We start from the raw sequence: 14316 nt of genomic DNA, 5'->3' as shown, positions 1-14316 counted from the left end.
GTGGAGTACTTATATTGATTCTTTTGTTATGTTCTGACACGAACATTTTTAAAGTATTTTTACAGGTGCCAGGGCTAAAACGCTATAAAATTAATACACTCCATAAAGTACAAAAGACTCATTAATAAGATACAGTGATATAAAATATAAAAGACAATATGACTTAATAATGATGATCAACTGCATTTACTTAACGAGCATGAGCCAATTTAAATACAGTAATTTATTCTGCTTCTTTTGGTTTCATAAATAAAGTATAAAAACATGTGACACGAATTTTTCTCCAATGAGGTATAATATAAATTTTAAGTTTTACATTATGGATTTTCATATGTGTTGCTGAACAGATTGAGTTCAAGTTTTAAATTAATAATATGACAATACTTCATGAATGTAGAAGCATCTGACCTTCACATTTATTCATGTTTATATTTTTTAAGAACTTGGTGAAACTGTGAAATCAGACTGCATTATGAATATAAAAACAAAATTCTTTTCATAAGTTTCCAGTTAATAGGGTGATCTTTAAATGGAAAATAAAAGTGCCCTTGCCGTAGTGTTCAAGGTTGTTTAAAAAAGTCCGTCTAAAATTGATTACAACATCATGAAATATTTGCCCATTCGATGTCAGAAGGCATCTGACTGAGAAAGGTAAAGTTCATGAGGTGGTGTGATGACAGTTTTGACCTTGAAATAAATTTATAATCATTTTAAACTCCAGATGAATTCTTATTAAAGAAGAAAAAGCTACATGAGATTGACCTAGCAAACACCCTAGAACATCGGTTGGCCCTTAATGCCTTTCGAAGGTCTTTCTTGCTGATTATTAAACCACAGTAACTTGGGTTGAGTTTAATGTTCAGTTTATTGGTTTTTGGAAGCTTGCCTGTGCTCATTCAAAGCTTTCCAGGTCTGTTGGGTGAATTAACATTTTGGTTGTCTTGAGGGCGTAGAGTCTTCCTTTGGGAGACTTCCAGTACAGGCCCCTTCTCCTCTCTGGCTTGCCCTTCAATGGCACCTTGCTGTATTTGCCGTTCAGGTTGGTTTCTCCACATACGTTGTCCCACCACCAGCCGCCTAGGGAAGATAGATTGCGTGAACCACACAACACCTTTTCCGCTACTGCCCTGTCTCCCCTCCTCACCTCCCCTCGTTGGCCTGGAGCACGTGGTGGCCCTCAGCTGTGCTGGCGGGCCTCTCTGCTTCATCCAGGCTGGCTCCTGTTCTTGGCCTTCCTAGACCTCAGCAGCCCGGAAGCCTGGTTACTCTTGGGCCACATTTAGTGCCTTAGGAACAGGCCTGTGGGGCTTGAGGGGATGAAGAAGGCCTCATGCTGCCAGTTATGCGGATTCTAGCTCTCGTTCATGGTTGGGTCTTGGATTTTAGCTGTACTCTCCACTGCAGTTCACATGCAGGGGATATTCTCAGGGTGGTTCATTGGGGCAGAAAAGGTAAGGTGACCTTCTAAAGTATATGCAAAGATAATCCTGCTGAGGACAGGAATTTGTCACCCCGACTAATGTCTGAACCCTGTCCTGGTCGATGCTGCCTTCATTTCTCTACACTCTACTTTCTTTTAGATGCTGTGACTATGTCTCCCTAGGGAGTGCACTTTTGTTTTCTCTAAATAAGATCGTGTCTCAAATGTGTTTAAGAACTTGAATATGCTGGTAAACATTGTGTATTTCACCAAATATGCTAAAGGAGAATTCCTGGGGCTTTAAAACAGGCAAAACTCCTAGTTCAACTTGCACCAAATGAACTTCTTTTTTCATGATAGTTGGGAGATTTTGTTGATAGGTACAATTGACCCTAATTCTTCAAGTTTTTTCATGTAAACAATACTTAGGTGTTATTTTTATTCAGTTACTTAGCACAGTATTTCTCATATATGCAAATAAAGTATTAATATTAGTCTAAACAAGAGTACCTGAGTAGCTTTCTGGGCAGTTCAGATAGTTCTTTGCATTATGATCCCAAGTCGAAAAAGCAAGGTCTTTGTGTTCTGGGATTGCGTTGGGAATGTTGCCTAGAATCTCCGACAGGTGCAGAGTGTAGTCTGTTTCTTTACTCCCCAGGGTGAACGAATACTCAATGTAACGCTGGTTGTCTTTCCAATCTTCCAGCTCGATTCGTAAAATGTAATTGGATTGCTTAACTATGGAGTAGATCTTCTCTAGGCCCAGCCAAAACTCTCCTGCAAAGAAAAGTATTGTGAATCTGTAAATGTGAATTGCAGGTGGGGCACAGTTATTTAAAAGGGTTTGATCTGTTGGTTTAATTAAATCAATGTTATTAATATTCTGATCATTTTAGATGGTCTCTGAAGTATTCCTCCTTGTTTACTTTCATGAGGAGTAAAACTGAGAGATTGGAATAAGAATGTGACATCTTACATTTTGGAAAAAATTAAAATCTGCTGGTCGAGTTGAAAGCCTAGTTTTTAAAAGGGACAGCATATGCCATATGTGAACCGGGCTAGGTGTTTCGTTTTGTAGAAAACTCTTTAGGTCCCTATGTTAGATCATTTCATTTCCAAATCTCCAAAATTATTATGGAATACAGTTACGTATGACATTGAGTTATTTATTAAGAGATATCAGATGTTTCAAACACCATCAGAAGGTTTTTTTTTTTCAACTTAGCAGCAATATAAATTGGTTTCTAAATGCCTTAAATTGAAACCATTGTTATCTCTTCAAATGTAGACTTGGTCTTTTCTTTCTGCCTGATGTCTTCCAAAATGATATGTTTTGTCTAGTCAGAACTCAATGTGTGAATACGTTTTTATACTTTTTTAAAATTAAAAGTTCACAAACCTTCCTGTTCCTTCAGTCGGCACATGGATAAATCCGGACTTTTGTCCTTGAAAATGCACTTTTCACATATGTAGTCAGTTCTCTAGTTAGAGGTTTGGTCCATATAATTTTGAGGGTAAACAAAGCATTTGATGAGGGAGAGAGGAAAGGCCATGACTCTGTGTGATTGCTGGCTGGTTTCTTTATATGTGAACCTCAGGGGAGAAAGGCTGTGATTTAAGGATAACAAGCCTGTAGGTGCTGAGTGTTTGCTTTTAACATGACAGCCAGGGGGCGCAATAGCCTTTATGGGTCATGTTCCATTCCCAGAGTTATGCCAACTTAGCAACTAGTATCTTAAATGTGGTCTAGGACCTCCAAGACCATCTAGTCTGAGTCCTTCCTTTTACAGATGTGGAAACTGGGGCCCAGTGAGGGTAAGTGATTTTGCAAAGGTCACCCGCTAGTGAGCGTCAGAAGCAGGATTAGAACCCAGGTCCTCTGCCTCCAGAGTCAGGATTCTTTCTGCTTACCTCCCCCGTCTTGTCGTGCCTTAGGAGTGGACTTGATGGGATTAGGTAATCAGTGGATAATCACATTGATAATCACTCATTTTAAATTATAAATAAGATATTTTTGGGAAAGATTCATTTTAGGATAGGGTAGTTGACAACATATCAAATTTGACATTTTTAAAAAGGGAGCTTGAGTTGCAATGAATTTTTCTTATAATTTCATTCAAGAGATGAAAGATAGAGTCTGTAAAGTCCTTGGTCACCAGTAACAGGTGTAGTATTTTTGTTCATACAGAGGTTATGTCTCAGATAGATGCTTCTGATAAATTTATTTACTGTCAACCAGCACTCTCTATCACAAATTTTTAATCCTTAAATACATTATTGGACTTTCTGTGTTCCATGTTAACATACGGGAAGAGATGTTTGTGGTACAGTGGATCGAGATCTGGCCCCGGGGTCTCTAGGCCTGACTCAGTGCCACATTGTGACCCATTCATTGTGTGTGATGCTGCCCAAGCCGACCTCTCAGCTCTGTAGGCCAGTGGTTCTCCAAGAGAGTCCTTGAGGCCAGAGCTGTTTTCAAAGGTATATTACAGTGTGATTCGCCAGTTGAAATATTCTCACTTTTTCCACCTACATATCTATGTGAGGCTGGATTCTTTGTAGACTTCAACTGAAACATGCTATTGGAACAGATTGAATATGGGAGAATCCCGCTGTTTTCTCCTATAGACACTGAAAAGATTTGCAAAAAGATGTAAAACAATGCTGTTCTTCTCACTAAATGTTTGGATTTTTAAAAAAATATTTATCTCTTGTAAAAATATACTGTTTTATATTACCATGTAACTTGTTTTTGTTATTTTTAAATGAATTAATATATTTCAAAAATTGATCAGTTTTAATTCCAACATGGTAGATGTTGACATGTATCCCACAGAAATAGATGCTCTTGGAAGGGGTCCTCAATTTCTAAGAGTATAGGGAACTTGAGATCCCTAAAGTTTGAGAATTGTTGCTCTCATTAAGCTCTAAGATCATAAGTTGCAGTGAAGGGGTGTCCTGATCTGAGAATTCATTACACACCAGTGAGCTTTTTTTTCCCTTTCCAGTTCTGGGTATTAAGAAGGAAGTCAGGTGCCCTTACCATCAAGACTCCCAAAACCATGCTGATAGTTCTCCCAGGTTTCGTTGAAATTTTGTGATCCATCCATTCGGTGTTGAATTACTGTCCATGAGCTGCCTGAGGATGAAAAAACATTTTCAGTTACTTATAGTGGTTTGTTTTAATGCTAACAAATAGAGGACCCATGTGCAAAAATATTTATTTTTATGATCAATTGCAATGTATGATAGTTTATAAATGCTCTATGCTGTTTTTCTGGTGGGTGGTCTAGTGAATAGAGCTCTGGGCCTGGAGTCAGGAAGACTCGAGTTCAAATCTGGCCTCAGACACTTATCAGCTGTGTGATCCTGGGCAAGTCATTTAGCTTCTGATTGCCTCAGTTTCCTCAACTGTAAAATGGGGATGATAATAACATCTACCTCCAAGGGTGGTTGTGAGGTTCAAATGAGATAATAATTGTAAAGTGCTTACCACAGTGACTGGCACATAGCAGGCCATTATAAAAATGCCTTCCCCCTTCCTCATTGTGAATTACAGAAATCTAGAAAAGTTGAGCAAAGAGCACCTGAAAAACTCCCTAATCACATCAGACTCTGCTCATTTTGATCTGATACGTTTTAATTAGGATGTGCTTGACACATATTGGTATTTCAGTTTGATTCGTTAAGCATTTATTTATTAACGGCTCCCTCTCTGGCCACCATTGTGCTTGCTGCTGGGGTACAAGGACCGCAATGAAGCGTGCCCCTGCTCACTGAGGAGCCTCTCATCCTGGAGCCCCAAGACATAAACAGAGTCTTCTAAAGGAGAAATCCAAGCTATCAAGAGCCATCTAAAAGCACTTTGAGTCATGAATAATTAGAAAAATGCAAACGAAAGCAGTTCTTAGGTCCCACCTCCTACCCATCCGGTGAACGAAAGCTGACCGAAAAAGGAAATGGTGGATGTTGAAGGGTCTGCAGAAAGCCAGGTGCCGGGTAATGCCCAGTCTGGGCATCTGGCCTGGTTCCTCCAAGAGCAGTTTGGCACGAGGCCCACGGAGTTACCCAGCTGGCACACTTGGGACCTGCCGGAGCTCTGCAGGACCTGGGTGCCAAGGAGGTAAACACCAGAGGAAACAGACCCTGTGCACAGAAGTCACTGTAGTGACTCGAGTTGGAAATGCAGGAGTGGCTATCAGTGAGGGAGTGGCTGAGCCAGAAAGGGACTCCAGATGGGATAGAATGTTTTGTGTGTGCGGTAGACCTGCCAGAGGAGATGGTTTCAGAGAAGCCTGGGAAGACGTGTATGGACTGATTGATCCGCAGTGAAGTAAGCAGAGCCTGGAGAAGCATTTCCACAGCAGTAGCAGCTCTGTACGGGCGAAGAACTTGGACAGCTCTGAGGCCTCTGGCCCGTGCAGTGACCACCTGGGATTCCAGAGTGCCGCCGATGAAGTGAGCTCCTCCCTACTCATAGGAGGAGATTGATTCAGGCAGCAGAGTGAGGGCTAGAGCTTTGGTATGGGGCCATGTGCCAGTTGGTTTGGTTGTCCTATGTTTTTTTGTTACAAGGACTTTGTCTTTTTTTTTTTTTTTCATGGTGTGGGTATGGTGGGAGGAGATGAAAAAATCAATTCATTAATTTTAAAAACGCAGTTAATCTAAAAAGAATTTTTAAAAATCCCAATAGGATGTAAGCCCTTCAAGACAGGAACTATATTAATTTTTAGCTTTGTATCGCCAGTGCCTGGGACACATCAGATGCTAAATGTTTGTTGATTTGAATCACATTTTCTAAATAAACACACAGCAACTCTGGGAGGTAGCTGTTATTATTATCCCCATTTTATAGATGGGAAAACAGAGGCAGATGGAGGTTAAGTGACTTGCCCAGGATCACACAACTAGGAAGCGTCTGAGGCGAACTCAGGTCTTTCTGGCATCAAGTCAAGCCCCAACCACTGTGCACCCCAGCCTTCTTACAGCCACTCACTTTTGCTGTTACCACCTTTCTTTTTTCCTTGCATCCCCAGCACTTATCAAAGTACTTTCCATAAAAAACTTAATAATTGCCTTTTCATTGATTCTTTTTAGCATTTCACTCACTGTGTGACGCATAGTAGGTATTATTAAATGATTAGTGAACGAAGCACTGTAGAGGAGTCACGAAGGTGAGAGCTAGGAAAGGTCATTGGATTTGGCCCTTTGGGAATCAGGCTGTGCCCCCTCCTGCCCAGTCACTGAAACAGCCCCACCACTTTTCCTTTGCCTTGTCTTTTTACCTGATTTCGTTTCACAGTAGACGTTGAAGACTTCAGATTGGCTGGGTTTGATGGGGTAAATGCCGCTCAAATGCAGATCCCCATCGTAAAGGGCAGCGCAGTCAGCTGGACCATCTAGAATCAGGGGGGAACAGAGTAAGGACTTGGGAAGTGGCAGGATCACACACAACCTGAACCGTTTTGTCTGAGGCGTTTCTGAGGCCTTGCCTACAGAAAGCTTCGTGACCAGGGCTCCTTCTCATGGTTACTGGTACACAATGACTATTAGATGGGGTTTTAAAACCAGGAAATTGGTGATGGGTCAGTCTTTTCTTCGAGGAGACATTTACAAAGTGTTCCTGAGAACAATGATTGCACCTTGTGATGGAGGCAGGGAAGATGGAACTGGTCAAGGGCCAGTTTCTGAGATTGGTTGGGTTTGGGGTCAGGACCTGGCTCGGGGTCTCTTCCTTGTCACTTGTGTGACGCTCTGGGTTTAAGTAGCTTCACGTGCAAAGGGAGGGGCTTGGGCTCGGTCCTTCCTAAGGTTGCTTCTCCCCCCATTCTCTGCTCCTCAGCTCTCGTCCTGTTGCTGGTGAAGCCTCGTGTCCCTCCTCCCTCGGTTCTGTGTGTGAATCAGGACTGCCGAATGGTGGTTTGTCAAGTCATACGCAGGGGCTCCTGCTGGCCAGACTTGCTTTGTATTTTCACACTCGTAATCCATTTGCTTAGTGGGACATTCCTGTTTTAGAAATGTTCACCTGGGGGATCCTGCCAAACAGCTTTTACAGAGCGCTCACTGATCTTACCCTCATGTTCTTCAGATTTTGTTCCGTTGAGCTGTAGAGAAGGAATGGTCCTTGGCGCTCTTTGCTTTGAAGAAAGTGAATTGTCTGTGGTTTCTTGAAAACCTGTCCTTCTTAGCTGATAAGAGGAACATGTACATATGATTAATTTCCTGAAAACTGCTAGGGCAGGCTGGGGAGAGTGGGTTAAGTGCTGGGCTGATTAAGAGAAGATGAGGAACATATACACATTCTTATTTTTCACAGCCCAGAAGGGATGGTTCAAATGCCTCTGGCCTTCCTGTTTTGTGCCTAGAGATCCCATGTGCTCTGGGAACATCCTGGGACCTCCCAGAGCCTTCTACCTGGCATTAGGAAGAGGGCTTGCCCAGGGATGAAAGCCCAGATTCAGACGACCCCCACTCTCAGGATTGCCTTGGTAGAATACTGTCGTTTATACAGCACCATATAGGCATGGTTTCATTTGCTGCCCACAAATGATGGGGGAGCAGTAGAGCCACCACACTCGTCACATGTCAGTGATGCTTTGAATGTTCTAATTCTCTTTCCTCAGAACAACCCTATTAAGCAAGTAGTGCAGGTACTTATTCTTATTTGGCAGATGAGGAAACTGAGGCTCAGAGAGCATGACTGGCTTGCCTAATCTCACAGCCAGTGAGGGTCCTGGCAGCCTGATGTCAAAGCCAGAACTCTCCTTTCCCCCTTTTCAGAGGGCTTTTTCAAAAACAGCCTTGTAAGGCAGGGGTTGTTGAATTCACGCAGCTAACAAATGTCAGAGCCACCCTTTGAACCTTCCTTCCTCACTCCATGCCCAGAACTCTTTCCATTCCAGTTCTCAAGAAAGGTATGTAATTGAGGCGCCATGTTCCTTCTCCCACTCACCCGATGAAAATGACATAAGCTCTTAGCTCCGTATCTAAAGGACTGTCACCAAGAGTTGCCGGATGCAGCCAGACACCGCTCCTTTATAGGTGCTCCTTAGGGGCTGCTGTGGCAGCCTCGTGCCTGCCCCCTTGGAGGGGAGCATTTGTCCACGCCCTCAGACAGCTGGCCTACAGGCTCATACTCAGAGCAGCCACTACACTTGTTGCCACCCATTGAGGTGGCAGCGATGGAGAGACCCTGGTGGAGACTAGTAAAACGTATAATAATGGTGGCATTTTGTGGTCAGCAGACTGCTTCCTTCACAGCAGCCCTGTGACATAGATGGTGCAAGTGATCATATCCCCACTTTGCAAAAGAGGAAACTGAGTCTTGCTGGGATTGAGGGACCTGTCTAGAGAGGAGCAGAGGAAACACTTGCTCCCTTTCCTGAGCACCCATCTGGTGCTTTCTGCTGCCGATGGCAGAGCGTTGGGACGGCCCTTTCACCGTGGCCTTACCTGGTTTTCCATCTCTTTGATTTGGCTGTGCTGCTTGGTCAGCTGCTGGTACTGCTCTTGGACCGTTTGGAAAAGCTGTTTGATGCTGAGATCTTGCTGCTCTACAAAAGTCTGGAGAAGGAGTCTGGTTAGAGGACATCCTGGCCGGACCTGTCCTGCCCTGATCCTCTGTCCCTGGAGCCCGTCAGCCATTTCTCCCTGGGAATTTTCTGTAACAGTCTGCATATGTGCTTTTATGTTGGATTTCAAGCCAATATTCTTTGTAGCTTTTACTGAATTGGCTTTTTTAATATAACATTCCTTATATGGACCTGGTAAAATGCAGTATTTCAATAGGAGAGGATTTTTAAAAATTCCTCTTAAAACAAGAGGAATTTTTCTCCTTTTTAGTCTTCAGTAATAATCCTAAATGTTTCCCACTTAGTGGTCCTTTAAATTTTTCATTTCATAATTTGGTTTTCTACTTATTGGATCTTATATAATTTTGCTGATAAATGACTAATGATTTCAAAGACATTTTGCTTTGATTTTTTTTTCAATTTAAAAGAAAATTTTTATAAAACATAATGAGGTTTGGAAAACACGGATCTGATTTGAAATATTACATGAGCTTTGATTTTCCTGAAGCTCTTTTCCTCAAAAGCTTATTTGCAAATCCAGCCTCTTTCAGATAACATTTTTAGAAACCCACGACAGAAGAAAAGCTAACCAATAGAGACAGTTGTTCATTGCGTGAGTTGTCTTACCTTAAGGAAAGTCACCTCTTGATATTCCTGGCCTTGGGGTTGGCTGCGATTTAACGTGATTAGCTTCTCTTCTAACACCCTCACTTTCTGCTGGAGTTGCATCTTTTCTTCTAAGAGGTCTTCGAGCTTTGAATTCAGTTCAAGTGACAAATTTTTCATTTCTTCGTTTTTGGCTTGAAGATTTAAGGTTGTTTTGCGAAGCTCTCTTTCTTCTTCCTTGATCTCGTTGGCTTGTAGTGAAAGATTGTAAAAAGACTTGTCAAATATGTTAAGTTTTTGAAATATGTCATTAATTTGATTCTTCGTCTTGTGAACAAAGTCCTTGAGACCATGTCCTAGCTGAAGGAGGCCATTGGCCAAGATCTTGACGTCATCCAGCATGGCAAATCTTGATTTTGGCTCTGGAGGGGGAGAGTCAAGTGGGGGATATTCCTGGTCAATTCTAGAGGAAATAACAAGAGAAACAATTACAAGAAAGAGGGAAATTGCTCTCATTTTTTTTTTCTGATTTGTGTTATTTATAAGAGGTATGGAACTAATTTCCTCTTGTAACTGACCTAGATTGCTGAACTCTATATATACCCCAGTTGCTTCAGAAAAGGTGAGCTGCAGAAGAAAAGATAGTTGATCATTAAACTGTGTAAACCTGAACAAAAGTAACCCCTTTCTTTATTCGGTTAGGTCAGTTTTACTAAGCAATAGTTTTAGGAATTATAAAATAAATGTGCTAAAAGTTGAACATGTAATGATGTGTGGCTGCCTTTCTTTTTAATTAATTTATTTTAAATTTAAATACTAAACCGTAAATAGACAATAAGAAAAGAAAAAGAAACATTTTATAAACTTAAATACAAAATAAGAAAAGAAAAAAGCATGCTATGTATGCAGCAGAATGTAAGAGAGGATTCAAAATATAGAGCAATGTATTCCATTTCAAGAAAGCTATATAATAAATACTACACATTGTGTTCCGAGCTGTCCATCTTTTCTTTGCTTCCTTGTAAGTTTTCTTTTGTCCTCTGCTGTACACTTTTTCCTTTGTTCTTTTTTCCACCTTCCTCCCCCGCCAATTGTAGAAGGCTACAATTAAGTGTGGATATACACAAACACACACACACACATGCATACATATATACATATACTTACACGTATACACGCATACATGTACTTAGATATCTATAATCGTACTCATATATAGACGTGTACATTTCTATGCATCTATGTTAGACTGTACTATACTTATGTGTCCTCCTGTTTCTCTGAGGGTGGATAAACTCTTCTTTCATAAGTTCTAGTCTTTCCATATTTTTTCTGAGTCTACCCACTTGTCATATCCTATATCACAGCAATATTCCAACCCTATAATGTCTAGTTATTTTAAATGGTCAAACAATATTGATTAATATGACTGGCATATAAGGCAGTTTTGCTATTTTTCTTCTTTGATTAAATCTTTCCTTTTTTTCTCTTTTGTTTTCCAGAGCTGGTTTTAGGTTATGATGATATTAAAGTGAATTATGAAGCAGAAATGAGCCCTTTATCTCACAGAAAATGGAATGCAGTTGCCATTAAGGAAGTAATGGATAAAACTTAGAAGTATACCTGTGCTTTTAGAAATATTGAGATTTTTAAATTATTTAGCAATTAGAAGGGTTTACATTACAGTAGATCCATGATGCCATTACCGTGAAGAGACATTCCGAGATGAGGTAGACAGACCATTGATGCCAAGAGTGACAGGCCTTTACCAGAGAGGCATTTTAATTTTCAAAACAACAGCAATAAAACCAACCACTTGTGACCTAACTTGGGATTCCCAAGGGCCTGTTGGGTTGGGGGGAAAGGCTTCCTGGAGGACGGTGTCCTCAAGGGTGACCTTTGCCTGGCCCACCCTACCAGGTTTGTGTTCCTTTTCCTCGTGATTGCCCTCTGCCCTTCTCATGCTCCTGTAACACCGCATTCTTCTTCCCTGCCCCAGTGGTGTGCACACATGGGGGTGTTCAGCTCTGCAGAAGAGTGCCCAGGGCTCATCTGCCAGCCCTGCTTGGTTGGTTCCTAGCCTCTGATGTCACCAGCAGGGAGGGGCACTTACGGGCCAAGAGGCTCCCTTGAGCTCAGAGGGGGCTGAGAATGTGGAAATGTGTGAACATCTGAAGGTCCCAGAAAAGAGAGTGACTGGAACACAGGCAAAATTCTACGTATTGGCCTTGCGGGTCTCTGAGAGTTCCCCAGCCTCTGGGGAAAAATAGCCACCACAAGGTCACTCGAGGAAGCTGGTTTCTATTTGTACCAGATTGCTAATAGGGATTTTGAAATGTGTTGGAAAGTTCCACCTTCGTTGATTTAGACCAGAAATCCCTGTAAGAGAGATATGGTAGCTAACAGAGTCACTGAGATCTTTCTTTAAAACAAAACACATATAAATATACTGAAACCCACTGTATGCATGCATTCCAGTGGACACCCCAGTTCTCCTTTCCTCATCATTTTCTCTCTGTGATCTTTGTCTTTATCTACCCTTCCCTCCTTCCATGCCGCTTTTCCCACTCTCCTCTCACATTTTCTCAACTCAGTGGGGACCTGAGTGCCTTGAGATCCAGAACTTTTGTCTTTTCTCTGTCTCCCCCCAACTTAGTGCCCTGCTCGGTGCGCAGTAAATGCTTAACAAATGCTCTGTTCATTCATTCACCCCTGCATGCGCTCTTATCTTCTTCAGAGACACGATGAAGAACTAAGCAAAAGCAGCACCAGACCAGTAACAGAAACAACAACTTCCAAGGCAGGCAGTCTTGGAACAGTAAACATTGGCGTGTTTATAACTTCTGCGGTTGACACTTTAGTATTTTGTGGTTTTCGTTGAGAGAGGACGAGGAGGAGGAGGAAGAGCTCCTTGAGGACGCTTAACAGGGCATTTCTGGGTGTTCAGGAACTAGAGGAGGCCTCCACTGTGACATTTACTTGAGAATCTGAAATTTAAGTTTACGCGCCTGGTAGTGATGTTTGCACAGAATTGACCATTGTGTATGAATGTCTTGTTAAACTATTTCATCTAGCTGCGTTATTTGTCTATCTTAATTTGCATATTAGATTTGTATAACATTACAATTTTTAAAGGACTTTTACTTTTATATCACAATTAATTTTAATTTCTGGAAAGTTTTATAAGCAGAACTGATGCCGTTATCTTCATTTTACCTATGTTAAAACTGAGGCTCAAAGAGATTAATTGGCTAAAAATTCCTGACTCACAAGAGCCAGAATTGTGATTCCATCCATAACTGCCTGACTTCTGGTTTGGTCAAGCTCACTGCCTCTTGGGCCTTGTTTTTGGGCCAGACACTTTCAATTGACCTCTAGCACAGGGTTTCAGATTTGGAAGATACCTGAGAGGCCTTGTGGTCCAGTCTGGCCCCAAACAAGAACGTCCTCTTCAGCATCCTGCAAAGTGGTCACTTAGACTTTATTTGACTACCTGCCGTAAGGAGGAACCCAAAGTCCTCCAAAGGCAACCTGTCCCTTTTTGGAGTAGCTTCAGTTGTTTAATATCTAATATCAAGTTTAATTTGTCTGTTTTCAGTCTCGACCCATTACCCCTATTTCTTCCCTCTGAGACCAGCAGAAGAAATACGTAATCCCCTTTCTGTCTACTAGCGCTTCAGAGTTGGAGACGACTATAATGACTTCCTTAAATCTTCTCTTCACCAAGTCAGAATCTCCCCCATTCCTTGGCGTGATGTCTCGCTTCTTCATTGTCTCCAGGGCCCTCCTCTGGGCACTGTCTCACTTATGCAGGTTCTTCCTAAAACATGCTGCCTGAAACTGAGCACAGTGTGCCAGATGTGTTCTGCCCAAGGTTGACCATAATGAGAATATTATCTTTCTACTTTACCTGTCTAAATTCTGTAACCTTCTTGACTGACATATCATAAGGTTAACTCACTTTGACCTTATAGTTTGCTAGAATACCAGGCCTTTTTCAGGCATGCTTCCTCTGACTGTGCTTTCTCCAACTTAGACTTGTAAAGTTGATTTTTTGAACTCGTATATAAAACTTTGTGTTTAACTCAGTTAAATTTCATCATATTAGATCTGGCTCAATATTCTAGTCTGTCAAGATCATTTTAAATATTGACTGTCGTACAGTATTTGAGTTGTTCTGCCCAGCCTTGTGTCATCTGCAAATTTACTAGGCATGCCATTTATGTAACTGTTAAACAACACTGATAGAAGTAAGGACAGATCTCTGGTACGTTATGTTGGAGACCTCCTTCCACATTGACAGCAACCATCCGGGACTGCTCTTGGGATTCTTTTGTTCAGTGAGATCTGAAACACTCCAATGGTAGAAGCGTGGAAGTCCGCATCTCCAAATTGTCCACAGGAAGGCCAGGAGAGATTTTTTTTTCTATTGAATACTTTGCTAAAAGTCATTTAATATTTATTTATAGCATTCCCTTGAAGTCCCAATCTTGTAACTCTGCTGAAAGAGGAAAACAAATGAATCTGTCATGACCTGCTCTTGATGAAACCGTGGTGGTTCTTTGGGATACTTTCTTTCTCTTCTAGATGCTTATGGACCAATTCTTTAATGATGCCTTTTAGAATTTTCTAGGAATCAGTTAAGATGACTGTTTGTAGCCTTCATTCTCTTCCCTTTTTTTAAAAATTGAGCCACCCCCTGGCCTTCCACAGTCCCAC

General features: G+C 41.5%; 2 protein-coding genes across 7 annotated transcripts in view; one reads left to right on the top strand and one right to left on the bottom strand.

Annotated features, from left to right (window-relative positions):
- Positions 1-14316, top strand: part of DOCK7 (dedicator of cytokinesis 7) — a 183281-nt gene that overhangs the window by 75017 nt on the left and 93948 nt on the right. The gene's annotated exons all lie outside the window — the stretch shown is intronic.
- On the bottom strand, positions 847-10228 carry ANGPTL3 (angiopoietin like 3). Its single transcript, XM_027852764.1, has 7 exons — positions 9619-10228; positions 8873-8983; positions 7494-7608; positions 6706-6819; positions 4464-4559; positions 1931-2197; positions 847-1077 (listed from the first exon to the last, which is right to left on the bottom strand). The coding sequence occupies exons 1-7, from the start codon at positions 10111-10113 to the stop codon at positions 893-895; spliced, it is 1383 nt and encodes a 460-aa protein (XP_027708565.1). The 5' UTR covers positions 10114-10228; the 3' UTR covers positions 847-892.

This window comes from Vombatus ursinus, unplaced genomic scaffold (assembly GCF_900497805.2).
Source record: "Vombatus ursinus unplaced genomic scaffold, bare-nosed wombat genome assembly UNPS02009824.1, whole genome shotgun sequence".
Lineage (NCBI taxonomy): Eukaryota > Metazoa > Chordata > Mammalia > Diprotodontia > Vombatidae > Vombatus > Vombatus ursinus.
The sequence above is the reverse complement of the archived record's forward strand: the minus strand, read 5'-3'. Positions and strand labels throughout refer to the sequence as shown.

Excerpts from the sequence above, each read along its gene's own strand:
- ANGPTL3 (XM_027852764.1), bottom strand. The coding sequence starts at position 10,113 with ATGAGAGCAATTTCCCTCTTTCTTGTAATTGTTTCTCTTGTTATTTCC. Across the intron at positions 7,609-8,872 it reads TCAAAGAGATGGAAAACCAG|CTAAGAAGGACAGGTTTTCA; the intron begins GTAAGGCCACGG and ends TCCTCTTATCAG. Across the intron at positions 2,198-4,463 it reads TGGTTTTGGGAGTCTTGATG|GAGAGTTTTGGCTGGGCCTA; the intron begins GTAAGGGCACCT and ends TTTTCTTTGCAG.